The sequence below is a fragment of the Maniola hyperantus genome, chromosome 19 (assembly GCF_902806685.2).
Source record: "Maniola hyperantus chromosome 19, iAphHyp1.2, whole genome shotgun sequence".
Classification (NCBI taxonomy): domain Eukaryota; kingdom Metazoa; phylum Arthropoda; class Insecta; order Lepidoptera; family Nymphalidae; genus Maniola; species Maniola hyperantus.
Genome location: NC_048554.1, coordinates 6737600 through 6755814, shown reverse-complemented (window position 1 = coordinate 6755814; position 18215 = coordinate 6737600). Strand labels below are relative to the sequence as shown.

The following is an 18215-nucleotide window of genomic DNA, read 5'->3' as shown; positions in this document are numbered from 1 at the left end:
ATCTTTAAAATGGGCTTTAGCAACAAAAATGACATAAAATTTTGAATAATTTAATTGAATTATAATATACTCAAAGCACATTTTTACTCACATAAATTCATCACAGTCAAAAAACAAATCAATATTTTAAGTTCACTTATAACAAATTATAAAAAAAACTGTTCCTCCTAGTTAAGTGCTTAACTTATTAATATTTATTTATATTCCTTAGTACTTTACTAATGCGCTGGTTGACAGGCTTATTTATTAATAAACTTATTTTAGAAATAACAATGGCAAAATTCAAATAAAAGAGCTACGCTGTAATATTCAGTAGCGGAGTCAATTTTATCATTGGAAGTACAACTACCTCAGGTATTTATATGGGTATTATACCTACTACTTAGTACACAGGTATAATACCAAATTGATCAATTAATCCTAAGTACTTGTTCACGCTAACTCGTGAGTGACTACAGTATACAGTCACACGTACCTAGTCCAATCTGAACACGAGGCTTATGACTGCACATTGTACTAAAACAGATCTCAGCCGGACCTGTCGTATTTAGTCCTTTTAGCCTATGATCTACGCATACCGCCATGTTTGCCGCTACAACTTCAGATTGGACTACTTGTTATGCGCACACTATAAAAAATTCGATAGCTGCGGTAGTGTGTCTGTGTATTGGGTATAGACTATTACCTACAAAACTGGTAGGTTGTCTGATGTATCAATGCGCGACGACATATACACTTCCACCGATGCTCCTCACTTCACCACATAGATCGAAAAACCACCTACTGCACAGGTTTAAGGTCTTCTGACCGTACTACGTCACACCAACTGTTTGTAAGTTACATGCAACTGCGGCGAACGTACGGTCTACATCTGTGAGCGCGGTTCTACGTAAGTATCTACAAAATATGACGCACCCGCGCATTTAAGAGGTAAATAGTGAATATGCACTAAACCTTTTGCTGTTGATTTATTGGAAACTAGCTGATGCCCGCGACTTCGTACGCGTGGATTTAGGTTAAATTCTAGCTTTATTAATTTGTTAATTAGGTGGAGTTAAATTCTAGCTTATCTAGCTAACGAAGTCTAATTTTATTTGGGGCATTATACCTACTTAAAGTAGGTAAGTATGCTTACATTACCTACTTTATATAGGGTTAAAATAGCGCGAGAGAAGTCATTTTGTTCGTAGTTCGTACCTACTATACCTTCCTACACAAATTATTTTACAAGAAATGAAGTAACAGAATTCACAAAGAGCTACTACCTAAATATGATTTTTCAGGACGATTATGAATTTTCTGGATAAAAATGGAATTACTTAAGTTAAAAAAACAATAGGTGCTTAAGTATTTTACTATGTACCTATTTACTTATGTTACGATAATGTGGAATGAGCATATTTTTTGATCACAGATGAGCCCCTTTGCGAGTTACATAAATTAGCCACACAACTTTATTTTTGTTTTTCCTTAATATTTTTTATCAAAAGTCATTAGGTAAAGCACGTAATTTCAATTCGTAAAATCACTATAAAATACTTAGACATATTTTTATGCACTAAGATATTTTTTGTACGGTAAAGAATCATAAATCTCAATATGTTTCTCAGAAGCAATTCAGAACCTCACATTGGACTTCTCTAATTATTCCATTACTTTTTCATCCGCGCGGTACAAAAAAGTCACTTCACGTTTTTATGGCAAGAAATGATAATATACTTAGAATTTATGTCTTAACGGGAATGCTAATGGTCGTATCCGTGGAATTTTCGGTCGAATCGGTGGGTCTTTTGTCTTGTTCGTCTTCTTCGGGCGGAGCAATGTAGTTCCATGACTGCGTCACTCCGGTTCCGAACAGGATGAAGTACAATGCTGAGGCAATGTATAGAGAAGCTCCGGTCAAGAATACAGGTCGCCATTCCGCAAAACCGTTCTGTGAACAAAGCAAAGCTGTTGAGCCTTGTGCCTCTCTAACTTCATCTCTTCGCACATTGGAATCACTAATGAACGTATCCAAAATCTCGATTTTTAATAAGTACCTACCGCCCATTTAAAGCTTTGCATTTAACAATACTTAATTGAACTTAAAACGACAAAGTGGGGGTCATCATAGTTCATAGAAGTTATCAAGACGAGGATCTTTACGAATGAGCTGTATTTACTCACAGAAGTAGGTACTTCCTACTTGATTCTTAGTTAACTTAGAACTACCAATTTTTGGATAGTGCCATTTTTGTTTACAATGTGCGAAATAATCTACTTATACTATTAGCAGGAATAATAATTAAACTTTTGCTATGGCTATCCTGTAAATAGTAGTAAAATGCACAGCCAATACCTAAGTAGAGTGATCACGGTTTAAATAACTGAGGCTCAAGATTCATCGCGGTTAAGATGAAGCAAAGAAACGTGTCTTATCTAAACGAGCGACCCCCTTATGAGTTAAAAAAATTACATACAGCAACCTAAATGTACCAACGTTCTTGCAAATAAATGATTATTTATTTATTTATTGTAATTACCCTGTAGGATAGATAATTATAATAATAGATATAGTTACCCTATATTAATATAAATACTTATGAAGTACCCTGTAATAATCACAGCGTTAAATAAAATAAAGTTCATTTAAACGTGTTTACTCAAAGCCCGGCATTTATTACGTTTGTACCCGGCCTCCCCTACAATTTATATTATGATCTCATTTAAATATTAAAACATACGAGTAATGATATAATTAACATGTTAACAGTTAACACGTACTAAAACTTGACAGTAAGAGGTTTATTTAAGAAATATTATGACATAAAGACAGATTGTACCATAGATCCGTTATGTTGAGGAAAATGTTAGCGCAACTAAATATTAATAAAATAGGTACCTAACTAAATGTACTAGACTTGGAGCCTGTGAGGGCCAGGCCTTCGTTATTTTATAAAAGCTGAAAGTTTCTCTGCGCATTGTCCCCAACACAGGGGACGATCAGCGACTGTGAAGTTCAATCATGGTGGCAGTTAACAGGCAACAAAGACGTCATAATAATAATAATCTTTCGTCAAAGTATGTCTTTTTTTTCTTCGGAATAGTAGGTACCTACCTATTAGAAATCTCGCCATGTAAATATTGCCAGACACCTAGTATCGGGGCGACCCCCTGCCAGACAGCCCAGACATGTTAAAGTTTAAGGGCAATGCAATAAAAAAAAAATTCTTCACAGCAGCGGGAACAACTCCACGTGTCTTAGCTATATAATAAGTAGGTAGTTACTATCTAGTATACTAACCTATGCCTTTTCTAATCTACAAATTGCCTGTAGGTAATTTGGACGGTTTGGAACACAGATTACAGAAAGTTTGGAATGCCAATAAAATATAATAAAAGTTTGCGTATAATAATATGTTATATGTGTTGATTGCTGCATGTGGAGCTACCTAATAGGTAGTACCTAAGTATTAGTATCGTTTTTTCACGTAATACACCCACACTGATAAAAAATTGCGCTTGAGACCAATAAATAATTAAATTATGCTATATTAATATTAGAATATTAACACCCGTTAGCTCCGTATATTTATAAAATTGTATAATAAGTTTCTTATCATATATACATACCTACCTAAGTACTGCGTGAATTATGTTTTAATTATTATTATTCATTGTATTTTTCCAATGAACACAGCCGATTTATTAAAATTCATGAGAGTTAATTTCCTCGTCGAAAAGAATAAATATTACATATTGTGTTACTTATATGGTATTGACCTACATATTAATACAACACTAGCTTATGCTCGCGACTTTGTCCGCGTGGACTACACAAATTTCAAACCCCTATTTCACACCCTTAGAGGTTGAATTTTCAAAAATCCATTCTTAGCGGGTGCCTACGTCATAATAACTATCTGCATGCCAAATTTCAGCCCGATCCGTCCAGTAGTTTGAGCTGTGCGTTGGTAGATCAGTCAGTCAGTCAGTCACCTTTTCCTTTTATATACAACATACACAGGACAATACCATAAGCAACACATATAATTCTAGCAAAACTTATAATTCCAAATCAGATGTTTTACCCAGAATAATCTCTAACACCTTTATAAAATACCTACTTAGTTACGTAATTTTCTAAACTGTTAAGACCATTTATTTTGTACAAGCTGATGCCCCCGGCTTCGCCCGCGTGGATTTAGGTTTTTAAAAATACCGTGGGAACTTTTGAAGTTCCAATACAAAAATTGTATTAGCCTATCTGTAGTAGCCCTTCCCCGGGATGCTATATCAAGGTATCTAGTACCACCAAATTTCATAAAAAATAGGAATGCAGGCTTACAACATCAGGGCTGAGAAGTTGGGTCCTCGAGTTCAAAAAGTCTTTACGTGGTAGGTACCCTCAATATAATTTACAACCGACAGTTTCTAAATCCCATCAGTTTTTGTGGTCAGGTCCCGTACAGCAAAAGTCAAAACGCCTAAAAGTATCAGATACGAATTTTAGGTTAAATCCATACAAAATGACTCCTCACGCGCCATTTTAACTCTATGGGTCAACTGTCATGTGAAAAGTACAATTCACCTTTATTTAGCAAGGACTAAAATCGTACTTTTGACATGAAATTTGAGACAAAAAGTTAAAATAGCGCGAGAGGAGTTCAATTTTACGCGACATACCTACGCTTAGTAGAGCAGAATGTATTTTTTATATCTTACCCCGTTCTTTGTGAAATAGGCTGTCACCATCGGTGTAACAAATCCAGCAGTGTTTCCAATTCCATTAGCAATTCCATACAGGGTCCCAGCGTAGTTCGGCGCAAGATCTTGATGGTTCACCAAGTTCGTCAGTGTGGCAGCACCGTTGGATCCCATGGAGAATGTGATGAGAGCGACGGAAAGGATCGGCGCACAGCCTGTGTATCCGAGACCGATGAGGAGTAGACCGGGTACAATGTGAGAGAACAGGCAGAAGAACTTCCTCATAAACGTGGTGGAAACGACATTTTGTTTGACGATTCTGGAAATTAAAGAGAAATAACGCTTGTCAGTGGATGTTTGGATGTTTAACTTGGTATTGGGAACTGTTTTAGTTGGTAATTTTCATAAAGAATATTAGCTATGCTAATCGTGACTGATATTCCCCTTTCCTCTCCAAGTAAGCGTAAAGCTTGTGCTAGGAGCAGGTACGACAATAGTACAACGGGTGGGGTTCAGTCAGTTGAGCTATTGTAGCTCTGTTTTGTTTAATTATATGAATTGGTCTATTTAATTAAAATCATCATCATCCAGATCAACCCATCACCACTACTAAACACGGGTCTTCTCTCGGAATGAGAAGAATTTTGGCCATTGTCTACATAAGCAGACTACACACACCTTTGAAAACATTATGGAGAACTCTCGGGCATGCATCAGGTTTCCTCACGATGTTTCCCTTCACCATTAAAGCAAGTGATATTTTCGTATTATTATTACAGGTTATACTCCGAAAAGTTAGAGGTGCGTGCTCGGAAGAGAAATTCGAAAATCCCGGATCTCCCGAATAGCAGGCGGATATCTGAACCACTTGGCTAAGAAGGCTACTCTAAATTGAACTAAAAGCATGATCAACTCATCGCCTGCTCACTACAGAGCACGGGTCCTCTCAGTATGAGAGGTTCTGGCCATAGTCTACCACGCTGAATTAAAATAGTTTCAGTTATTATTACCTATTTTTTTAATGAATACAGAACAAGAGCAGAAATTAATTAAGAGAAGATTTACTTTCCTGGTTTAATGATAAAACCTAGTTTCAAAAAGTCAATTACAAAAGTCATACCTGTCGCCAATGGCGCCGAAGACGAGTGAAAAGATCATCCTAGCCAAATACGGCAAAGAGGATAGGGTTCCAGTCGAGGTGAGGTTGTACCCGAGCGCGCTTGACACGAACTTTGGTGCTGCCGTCATCACGAAGTACAAGCCCCAGTTGCTGCCGTAGTGGAGTATCACCATGGCGAGGAATGGGAACGAAGTCAGGATGCTTTTGAACGGGGGCACGATCTGAAATGAATAATTTTGTTGATTTTAATACAGGGCTAAAAATCAACATTTTTTAAAGTGACTTCCTGCGTGTTGCGTACCTACTACCTCCGCGATACATATATTCATCTCTCTCTGCTCGTATTCCCAATTCAAGGAATTGGGATTCCTTTACATATAGATAACGTAGTACATGACAGTTTTAGATGGCAATCGGCGTATGAGGCGGCGGGACGGCTTGCACACTCACGCAATGGTAGGCGTTTTCTTGGCATAGTAACCCGTTGGATTCCCAGATCCCTCCGAAAAATGGCGAATGACTGAAACGTGAAGCGAATTTGGTACAGACTTATCACTCCATAGACGAATGGTATAGTCTACTTTTAGTCCAGGAATATCAAACAGTACTCACAGGATTCTAAAAAAAACTAAATCCACAGATGTAGTCGCTAGTTTCATCTTGTTACTTGATAAACTAAGCAGTAAGCTTACCTTGGTATCTTTCGAGCCCTGCTGAACCTTATCGCCAATGGCTTCTAGGATATATGCTTTTTCCTCATCAGAAATTCTTGGGTGTGTTACAGGTGAGTCGTATACGAGCAACCACCAGGCCGCACACCATACTATCCCGATTACTCCTGCAATTTACAAAAAACATTAGAATAAGTAGTGCAAAAAACCTGAGTACCTATCTAAACATATCTAAAGTATCTTCTTTTGATACAATCGATAAACAGTTCATGTCAACATTTTTAAAGCAGATGCGCAAATACTGAATGTAATCTATCTCATCTAAATGATATGACGTCATCTAAACATTCGCCGTCACCTTTACTTATGTCAACTAAGATAATTTTCATAGCCTTCATGCTTCATAGCCATTCCTACGCGGATACAAAAGTTTTAGTTCAGAAAGATAAGGGAACTGACCAGACAATGCTATTGCACTTGGAAAAGAAAAAATTTAACATACAAATCATAACTAAGACAGATCTTTAGAAAAAGATAACCAGGAAAATTCTAGAATGAAGAAGCGTAAATATGTACCTACCTAGCTGTTGTCTAAAGATCTGCCGAGACGGTCAAGCGGCTTGACGTCAACCACGTAGTTTTGTTTTGCTTGATCATCAAGCAGCTTGATGCGCCTGTCTAGCAGTTTGAGCCAGCAAACTGACTTTTCTTATTTCTCGAACATTGTCTGAACTGAACGTCACGTCAAGTAAAAATATAAAATCGCTTCAAACACGCACGTAAATGCTTGACTCAAGCATCAAGCAAACTTTGTAAACGGTCAAAGTGCTTGGCTCAAGCAAATATCTACGTTCTTGAGGTCAAACCGCTTGACCGACTCGGGATGCTTTAATTTAAGAAAACTCAGTATTTAAGTACCTGGTACGTAGAATGCGGCACTCCAGCCAAACGTCTCAATAAGAGGACCGGTAAGAGACCAAGTGACCACTGTTCCGATCGCACCGCCCAGCAAAGCACTGACGAACTTTCCCTTTTCTTGCGGTGGCGCCCAACGAGCTACTAGAGCGTGCAGGGCGGGGAAGAGGAAACCCTGAGGATAACATATTCATCAAGTATAGGTACATATATAGTATATACAGAATGCTCGCGAAATAACATGTACCTATAGTACGCGACAGGTCGAAATGGCAATCGGATGCGGATGTGCAGGGCGACCCCCCCACCCCCCACCCCCCACCCTCATACCTCTATTGCCATCTCAACCTGTCGTGGACTATATATTATATCTACTACTATACTACCTACTAATATTATAGAGAGTAAAGATTTGTTTGTTTGTTTCTAATCGATAAATTCTGAAACTACTGAACCGATTTTAATAATTCATCCATTAGAAAGGTAGGTACGGGTACTTTACCCAGTATATCAAATACCTGAGCGAAACCGTGTGGATCAGCTAGTTAGCTAGTTTTATCAACAAACGTTCCTCCCAGTGTTGGGGACAATACGCAGAGAAACTTTCAGCTTTTATAAAATAAGGAAGGTCTGGCACGCGCTGGCTCTTAGGCCATAATTAGGTATTTCAAGTTTCATACTGCCCCTATTGTGTTACATAATTTTGTAATAGTTACCTGCATTTAGCCACTTATCAGTATTGGCATATTATACGTTATGACACATGCTACACATAAACATTTTATCACGTTTTTAAAATAAAATCTTTTTCTTTGTCGTAATATTTTTTTTATATTACAAACCTGTAATATTATAGGTAATATCTTGAAACTATCTTAATGCAGTACGAGTAGGTACCTTTTGATTTAATTTTACTTTGTTGTAAACTAATTTACGTGTGGTTTTTTTTTTACATAATTTCATTTCATTTCAATTTCATTTCATTACAATCGAAACTAAGTACCTACCTAAAGAATTGTTCTTTTTTTCTCAGAACATTTTATTATGTAAGTACCTATTGTATTTGTTCTAGTATTGGGGTAAATAGAATTTTTTAATGAATATTTTGTCTTCAGGATAAAAACAACTTTAAGCAAACAAATCATAATAAAAACTAATTACTAGCATTGACCTAAATTAGATAAGGTATCTTAAAGAATGGCTATTTCGAACAAAAATCGTGATATCTATGAAGCTGTCAAAATTACGAGATGAATTTGGTCATAGTTATACCTACTCAAGGAAAAAAATTGAGTTGCAGCCCGCAATTTCTTTTGTGTGGAATAACCCGTCTAGGTAGTGTAGGTAACATACTAGGTACTTAGATACATACCAATTATACTATGATTACTCGAGATAAACTCTTAAATAATGAAAATGAAGGAGTGGGTACCTAAGTATGTATAAATAATGATAAGAGTTAGACAGCTCTTCCACGTGTAATTCTAAGTATATATGGACCACAACCAGGCCATAACGAGAGCAAAACAAGCTTGAAAATATCAAGTAATCTCAATAATTCATTTCTATGAATTAATATCTTAATTTAAACAATAGGTATAATCGGTTTTCTCGAGAAATAGGTTCTTGCGCCCCATGGATTGAAGAACTGCACTAAAATGACAGAGGAGTGCAACTTGCAACCAAACCCTGTCACACGTTTAAATTACACATTTAATTTAAAAAAAAACAATAATTACGTAATACTCACTGCTGCAAGACCGATGACCAAACGCACAACTACCAGCATTACGTGATGCAACCTCGCAGCCTGAGGTGTCAGTATCGTAAGCACGGCAGATAGAAGCATGGTGAAGAAAACCACCTTCCTCGGACCCCATAGCTCGGCCGCTGTTCCACTGAAGAGACATGTCACGGCGTAGCCCCAAAAATAGCTCGACAAAACGTAGGCTTGCTCTTGCGCTGTCCAGTTAAATGTGACCACACCTTCAGGCTGAAAAGAAAAAAACTTAGATTTAGTTAGCTTTACTTCACACAACATGCATGCATGCAAGGAAAACCAAAGAAAAGTCAAAAGACGGATTTGTGTGAAACATGATAGGTATGTGTGGAAAAGGGGTGGATAATGCGTTGACGGATGACAGAAACGAGTGAAAGACGAAGAAAATAAGTAGGTACATGTTATTATGTTGTGCCGACCCCACATAGCGTAGACTAAATAAATAAATAAAATCATTTATTTCACCAAATACAAAATCATATTTTTGTTAGTATTGACACGTAGGTACCTTAAAACTAATTATTATAAAATTCTTACTAAAACAATACTGTGCACCTGTTTTCCGAACTAGTAGAAACTGTGTCTCGGAAAACAGGGCCTCCAGCTCGGTGAGTACAAAGCTAGCTACATACTAACTAACATACTAACTAAACTAAAGAGCTAAAGAAAATATTATGTGCGTGGAAGTCCATGTTATCTGTGTGTGTGTGTGTTTGTGTGTGCGTGAGTGCGTGTGTGTGGGGGTGAAAGTGAATGAGCACGTATAAGTGTGCATATGTGAGTGTCTTTGTATATGTTTGTGTACAATTGGGGTTACACTAGAATATCCAAAAGTTTTAGACTAAGGACATGAAGAAGAAAAAGTTAGCTTCACTTTCTTATTTGAAAGACATCTTATGACGGATTTTCCAACTACTTCTATACTGAACCGCTCTAAATGGAACTTTGGACAGAATTTGTTTGACATGGCAATACAACATCAAATGTGAACTTCGGGTTCCAGGTCCTCAATCTGTACGTCCTATACTCTATAGTGACATGAAATTTGGAGGGTGTGTTCTTTGTAAAAAGTGGGTATCCAACTATGCACTAAGAAAGGATTTTTCGAAATTCCACCCCTAAGTGGGTTAAATAGGGGTTTGAAATTTATGTAGTCCACGCGGACGAAGTCGTGAGCATAAGCTAGTTCATAATAAAGTAGTGCGCCAAGTAAGGACTTTATCGTTATACTCCGGTTAAGAACTTCTAATCCTTATGCTGGATCGAAGTCCATGTCTATGGAAGTCCACATAAACCGTGAGAACTGAGTACCTACTACCTATCTGAATTGAGATTAAAATAAAACTTATTGACTTAACTTAAGTTTTTATTCAAAACTCGTTTAATAAACATCGATCTTAAAATTGCGGAAATCCTCATTATTTTTAGTATAGTAAGATATACCTACTAAAGAGCGACAAAATCTTTTTTACGACGTTTCATTTAAATTAAATTCAATTTGTTTCAAATCTAATTCAAATCAAACTGATAACTTCTTGTACCTAACATATGTAAAGTATTTAGTATGTATGTAAGATAATAAAGATAATATACGTAGGTATCCAATATGAAGAGATTTTTAGGGTTCCGTACCTCAAAAGGAAAAACGGAACCCTTATAGGATCACTTTGTTGTCTGTCTGTCTGTCTTTCAAGAAACCTGCAGAGTACCTACTTCCCGTTGACCTAGAAACTAGAATCATAAAATTTGGTAGGTAGGTGGGTCTTATAGCTGGTATAGGGGAAAAATCTGAAAACCGTTTATTTGTGGTTACATTACACAAAAAAAAAAATTATTGTGGTTATAAACAAATAATTAGTATTTTAAATTTTCGAAGTTAGGTAACTATATCAAGTGGGGTATCATATGAAAGGGCTTCACCTGTGCATTCTAAAACAGATATTTTTATTTATTTGTATGTATCATAGTTTTTGAATTATCGTGCAAAATGACGAAAAAATACGAGTGTAGTACGTTGTGTGTGTGTGTACGAGTGTAGAACCCACGTTGCGCGAGCCTGACTCGCATTTTGCCGGTTTTTTTTTGTCTGTTTATATCTTCATAAATATTCTAATAAGTACTTAATTTGAATTTATTATCCGTGAAGGTTTTTTTTTATTTGCGCGTTTGAGATTCGTAGAATAACAAGTGATCGTGACCTAGCACCGTTTTTTAGTATTGTTTTTAGCGTTATAATCCATACCAACAATATTACCAGGTCTATAAGTGCAAAATGTAGATTCTAAGATTATTTAAAAAATCCTGTGTAGTTTTTACGTAGATAAGTACAGCTTATCTGCTAAACTTAAGTAGTTTTCTTTCGAAAATTTCTTCTAAAGTCTCATTTTCAATACACAACATTGCCAAACGATAGCTAAATCAAGCACTCCCAATGCGTTCTGAAAGGACAATGACAGAATTTGTATAGAACCGTAACCCATTTTATTATATATAAAAGTCGTTCACACGTATGCTTTATGCAGCATTTTGTTGCTGTTTCATCACTGATAACTAAACATAGGATTTAACACCTCTAGAACTTGCGGTTATTCATTAAATTAAGATTAAGTCACATACCTAATGATTCTAGGTTACATGCCATTTACTTACCTATAATTGTGAAACTAATAAAAACATCCGCAAGTTTAAAATCCCAATTTATGATAATTATCATTAATTTATATTGTGTGTAAATTGGTGGGTCAGGATCTGGCATTCTCCTTTATTTCCCTATGGCATGCGATGCAACAGCGTAATATCGCTCGCACTCTTGGTTGTATTTCTTATGGACGAATGAAAATGAGCTTTATTATTGTAGGTAGTAGGTAGAGTAGGTAGTAGGTATGTTTTTCTAGTAAGTATTTTAGATATAAACTTACCTAAGTGTGCTAAACCTACTCTTAAACCTAAGCCTGCTTTACTCTCATAAAATTATAATGATTAACCTACCATGAAGTGTTATCAGTAGATATTATGACAATAATAATTAAGTATATAAATACAGCAGCTCAATCACTGTGGTAAATTGTTCAATTACTGCAATCAAGGTTCTCCTAACGTTACGTTATCGGGTACTTCGGGTAGATACGTAATACATGAGAAATTTATATTTTTCCATTCAAGAATACCTACTTATGTAGATAATAATTGTTAGTAGGTAATAAGATTTACCTTAATTTCGACAGTGTAGGTACTTAAATAGACTAGTCTTGTTGTAATATGAAGAAATTAAACAACAATTATTCTAGTAAGTAGGTATTTCTTTGATATCAATTCAAAATTGATGAATCGTCAAGGTAAAATTAAAAACTTAAAAAGTGGTCTATAAAAGTGCTGAGTATATTGCATTTAAGACTCAAGGTGATAAAAAACGCATTCGGATTGCGAACGATTTCTAAAACGCATTTAATTAAGTAGGCTTGTTTAAGAAGAAGCATTTTCACTGTTTGATAGCGAATGCATTCGGAGTGCGCGAGATTTCTAAAACATTGCATATTTATGCATCAAGTAGTTACATATAATAGTAGCTATCCAGTCTAGGCATTAGGCAACTTCTTTTTGACCAATGAAAAGACTTTTTGCCTAACTAAGTAAACCTAAATGTGAATTTTTCTTACTTACTTTAAAGTTTGCTAAAAGACCTTAATAAGCACTGATTGTTTGCCTATTTAATGCATTCATACAAGTTTGTGCATTCATGTAAGTATTAATTTAAGTTAGCATTGCAGTTCACTTATTTAATCTTCCGCCTAAAACGTAAGTAAGTAAATTAATTTCCTCTTCCTAAAGCCTCTTCTTTCATTTTCCAACTCCTTTTGCCAACATTTTCTCAACCCAACTTTTTCTGACTAAAATTATACCTACGATAGTTAGAGGAATTACGAATTGAGCAAGTTGCTGAACAAAAAGGTGTAATTACACGAAATTAAATTTTACAAGAGGAGCAAATAAGCAGAATGACAGCTGTTGAAACTATATATTTTATTGTACCTAATTATATTGTAAATCACGAACTTTGGACTCAATTTTAGTACAGTTTTAGGCCGTTTGTCTCAGAAATGAGTTCGGATATGCATTCAGTGATCGAAATCTCGAAATTTGGATGGAAGTTTAGCACTGTTTTCAGGACGTTTTTCATGGAAATGATTTTTTTTGTATTGGGCCAAAAACATCCGCATTAAAAAAGAGTACTTAAATAAGTATTTTCGTAATTACACCGTTTTGTCTGCCAGTTTCTCATCAGGCTAGAAATCTCCCGCATGTCTTTAAACTACCAACCCTTTTTGTTTGCATTTTGGCAAACCAAAGGTGAAGTCTCCTCTGAATGCTAGTTCATTTTTTTTTAAATTCATTATAGGCGAACGCTTGACCACGATCACACCTGATGGGAAGTGATGATGTGGCCTAAGATGCGACGCGTTTGCCTAGAAGGTGCCTATTCACTCTTGTTTTAAGGATACCCGGATTATAATTGGCAGGAAACACTGACCTAGGAAGAGTATTCCAGACCCTAGCCATGCGTATAAGGAAAGATGACGCAAAGCGTTTCATTCGCGATGAAATAAAATGACTACAGTAGAAACTGCAATTAATATTACAGTAGTGATTACCTGTCGTATGTCCCGCTTTGTGATCACAGATGTGGTGTCATTATATAATAAGCTGTCGTTATTCACTATGGCCTTGCATTCGCTTTTTACCCTGTGAACAAAAGAACAACATAAATACAGTGCACACTGAATGATCGTGAATATTATCTTAGCTCCCTGTATGTTTTCAGGGGCTCCCCAAAACGACAGCTATTTTAATAGTCTTATAAAATGTGCAATGTTCACTCATACGTTAACCCAGACAGTTGTTATTAAAACAATTAACTAATATCCTTGTGCAAGTGGGCCTAAGTGTCAGAGTATGATTTTCATAAAATATCTACAATGGCTTATAATTTGTAAAAAATGACTCCTCATATTTTAACTCTATAGGGTCAACTGTCATGTCATGAAATTTTACACAAAACGGCGCGTGAGGAGTTAAATTTTACGCGTTATTCTTCTTTTGTTTTTGTTATAGAAGGATTAATCTCTAGAGCCGAAAGATATGGATACGTAATCTTGATATGATCAGAACATCTTTACCTTCTCTTATCAGGTATTATTTCCTACAAGATATATTTTATCATAGCGTAATCACCAAAAATGCAATGAAAATAAATTATGTAATGTGATAGCAAAATTGTATAACACAACGCAAGCTATAACAACATGACATTGAGTTTTAATAAATGCCACATTCAATTTCGTGGTACATTCATCATTATAAATGCCATACTTTGAGACAATTACACATCTCCATAGGTGCAAAAAATCCGTGCCTATTTGCTTATCTAATTAATAATTATTCACTCGTCGTTTAAAAGAAAATTATAATAAGTAGCTTTTTCTTGTTGTATCGTAGTATACTTAGGTATCAAAGTTGATCTAAACAGACAGAACACCAATTAAGTGCTTATAATAAAACTGTAACAGGTCCAATTTTGTACATTGAAGATATTTAGAAAAAAAATCTGAGGGCACTCTATTATCGATACTGAACCAAAAAAGTTTTTTTTATGTCTGTCTATATCATGCTCCAAAACTATACTGAATGATTTACAATAAAACTTGGTATTATTGAACTCCAAATTCCAATTCTTAAACACTTATGCTGCAGGGTACTGCAGTCTGCACCCCTAAGCTATGAGTTTTTACTTCAGTAATAATTGTTGATGGTGAATTAATATTGTACCTACCATTTACCATTATACCTACCTACCAAACCACGACTACATGATTGAACTCCGTTCACGAAAATCTCACGCACTCCTTCGAAAGCTCTATTCCATTCTAAATTTATTCGCCAGCGAGACAGAACTGGAGAAGGCCGATAGGAAGGCGTGAGGGGTGCAACGGATCGACGTGATTTTTTGCATGGATATAGTTAAAGACTGGAGAGTGACACAGGCTACTTTATACCGGAAAATCTACTACTACTTATATCCCACGGGCTTTTGCTCTTATTCTCTTTGATTTCCTACCTAACTTACCTCCAGCCACCTACATCCCTGCTAACGAAGTTGCAGGCATCAGTTAGTGTACTTAAACATAAAAAGGTAAAAACTTACACAAAAAAAATTATAGGAGAAGGAAAAAAACTAAATGAAAGCTTTAGAAACGTAACTGTATCGTAGTGTTTTTTTTTTATTTTTATAAAGAATATTAGCCATATTAAATGACTAATATTCCCCTTTCCTCTCCAATTAAGCGTCAGGCTTGTGCTAGGAGTAGGTACGACAATAGTGCAACGGGCGGGGTTTGAACCGTCGACCTTTCGGTTTTCAGTCCACTCCTATACCGATTGAGGCTCTGTTTTCGAAATCACGATCTTTTGTTCGAAATCACGAGCTTTCGACTCAATTTTAGCACAATTTTAGACCGTTTTGCTTGAAAATGAGTTCAAGTTTGATTCAGTGATCAAATTCACGAACTTCGTAAGTTTTCGAGTCAAGTCATTCTCAAGTCTGGTTTTAGTATTTAGTAAACCAAAAACGTCCGGATTAAAGAAAAAAAAAAATATTTTGATCAAAAGTGTAATCACACCGAGAAGTAATAAAAAATCTACTTATTGTTATCTATTAATTCATAATCAAACAACTAAGTAACATGTTCTTATCTAAAAGCTAGATAATGTACCTACTTAGTACTTACTACTACTGAACTCTACACAAATAAACTCATGCCGTTTTTATCAGAAGCGTGCATGATTTTGATTGTATACGCGTAGATGAATAAAATAAGGTGTAACATTAGTAGATAAGATGAAAATAATGTAGAGATTGTAAGACGCGGTGATAAAATGATGTAAAAACTGTTTGAAATACATATGTATGTATATATGTATGTATGTATGTGTACTTTATTGCACGACAAAAACACAAATGACAGGTAACAAAAAGAAATCTTAAAAAGAAGGTACAAAATACCTAAAAGTTATCACATCATTTTATCATAATATCATAGCTTTAATGATTGGCAAATGATAAAATGTCTAAGTTAGCTCGGGGTCGGATACTCGGGTACCTATCGTTATTCTGTTGACCAAATAATTTCAGCTAAACCAAATTTGTGAACCAATTCTTGAAAAACCGGGCTGCAGAGCAATGTCAGGGTGTAGCGCCTCGGCCCTAGTGATGATGGTTCATTGAAAATGTACAAAAGTGGTGAAGCTGATTTGGCGAAGATTTTAGCCGTAGAGTTTCCATTTCGTAAACTATGATTAATTTAGTCATGTAATGCGTTGCAGCCGATCTAACGTGCACGAGCGTAAGTTTGTCTATTAGTCTGACAGGCTGTTACTTAGGTAGCTCTTTAACCATAACCATTGATCAGATCTTGACGCGCATAGAGATAGCGTGCATCTCGGAGATGGCCATAAATTATTCTCATGCAATGTATTTATAAAATAAATAAAGTGTTTGGCAATCAACAATAATACCTTTACACAGTTGAACATACACATGGCGAATAGTGAGTGGCGAATCGATTTGTCATGAATGGTGTCGCCATATGAATATTCGACTTAAGGCATCGACTTTCTTGAATATTATTAGTTACAATAATTACAACATAGTGGAAGACTTTTTAAACTATTGAATTACTAACTACATCTAGAACTATAACTGATATACTTAGATGGATAATATCATGTAATTATTATCGACCTAAAACTACCTCCCTACCTATTTTTGAGTTGTATTTTTGAATCAATGGGGAACTCCGCTTGCATTATGTGAATACTCTGGTTAACACTTAACTGTTTTCATTAAACAATCGGTTGACAGCTAACAATATTGAAATTGGTACTTAGTAACCCTTATTTTGCGACCATTATCCATATCCGATTCACAGAACTTCGCACACTTTCGTTCCCATGACAATTCAATATTATGTGACCAACTCATCAGTCCTGATGGTGCAAGAGTACTGTCCACATAAATGGGGAACCGTGAAGATTGTAAATTCAATTTAGCTGTATTGTTCAACGATAAATTAAGTTACAGTCTTTATCATTGGACTTCGAGTTTCAACTCGGCAATATTCCTTATACTGCAGGACCAGGAGTAATATGTCCTCATATATCGTGAGTGCGAAATCTCTATTATTATTAATTGATATTGTAAGAAAACTAAAACAAACATCAAAGCGCTACAATAAGTCAAGGTAGGTAATAGCGCCAGTGCATTGGGGACAATGCCCATTAATGACCATTTGGACGGTGTATATTTTTGTAAATATAATTTATTTAGTGATAAGTTTTTCTCAATGAAATTATTTATCTAAACAATCAACATAGGTAATAGGTACATAATCTCGTTGCCTCTAAAAAAATATTAAAATTTTTATGTTAATTTTCTTGTTCTATATCGGCCGTGGTCTAGTCATTATGTACCAATTGACTATTGACAACGACCTCTCCCTATTTTCCGCATTATCCACATACTTCGGTATCAGCAGAATAATACGAATAAATATTTAAAGAGTCATTTCAATCAATTTTGATGATCATTAGACTTAAATGATGGGATGAATTTCCATTTCAATAGAGTGATAAATTCATTATTAATTTAATTAGGATAGATTTCTGCAACAGTTAAGTTCTATTTCATCATAATGCTGGTCAACCTTGATCAAGCTTGTTTGTTTTATTTTATGTTAAGTATTCCTAAGCACTAAGTAAAAAAAACTCAAGAGGTATGTGACTGTCGTTTTGTAATGTTTTGTTTCAAAAGAGTAGAAAAACCGGCTGCAAAATTCAGTTGATCTACTTTTATAAAATTTAGTAAACTCTGCTTTCTATATTTACCTACCTTTTCGGACTACTGAAATAATTTTCAAAATGCCTATTAAATTAAATTCTTTGTTGACATTCTCAATAATTATATAAATACACTGAGAAACGATTATGTATA

At 35.4% G+C, this 18215-nt stretch overlaps 1 protein-coding gene across 1 annotated transcript in view; it reads right to left on the bottom strand.

The window, feature by feature from the left end:
- Window positions 1-36: 36 nt before the first annotated feature.
- LOC117991368 (uncharacterized transporter slc-17.2-like) overlaps window positions 37-18215 on the bottom strand; it is a 34961-nt gene continuing 16782 nt past the window's right edge. The window contains exons 3-9 of the mRNA XM_034978947.2: window positions 13822-13912; window positions 9143-9385; window positions 7396-7567; window positions 6499-6644; window positions 5807-6027; window positions 4705-5005; window positions 37-1933 (exon numbers count right to left, since the gene is read on the bottom strand). Coding sequence (XP_034834838.1) covers window positions 1727-1933; window positions 4705-5005; window positions 5807-6027; window positions 6499-6644; window positions 7396-7567; window positions 9143-9385; window positions 13822-13912 — 1381 coding nt within the window. The 3' untranslated portion in view covers window positions 37-1726. The remainder of the gene's footprint in view (window positions 1934-4704; window positions 5006-5806; window positions 6028-6498; window positions 6645-7395; window positions 7568-9142; window positions 9386-13821; window positions 13913-18215) is intronic.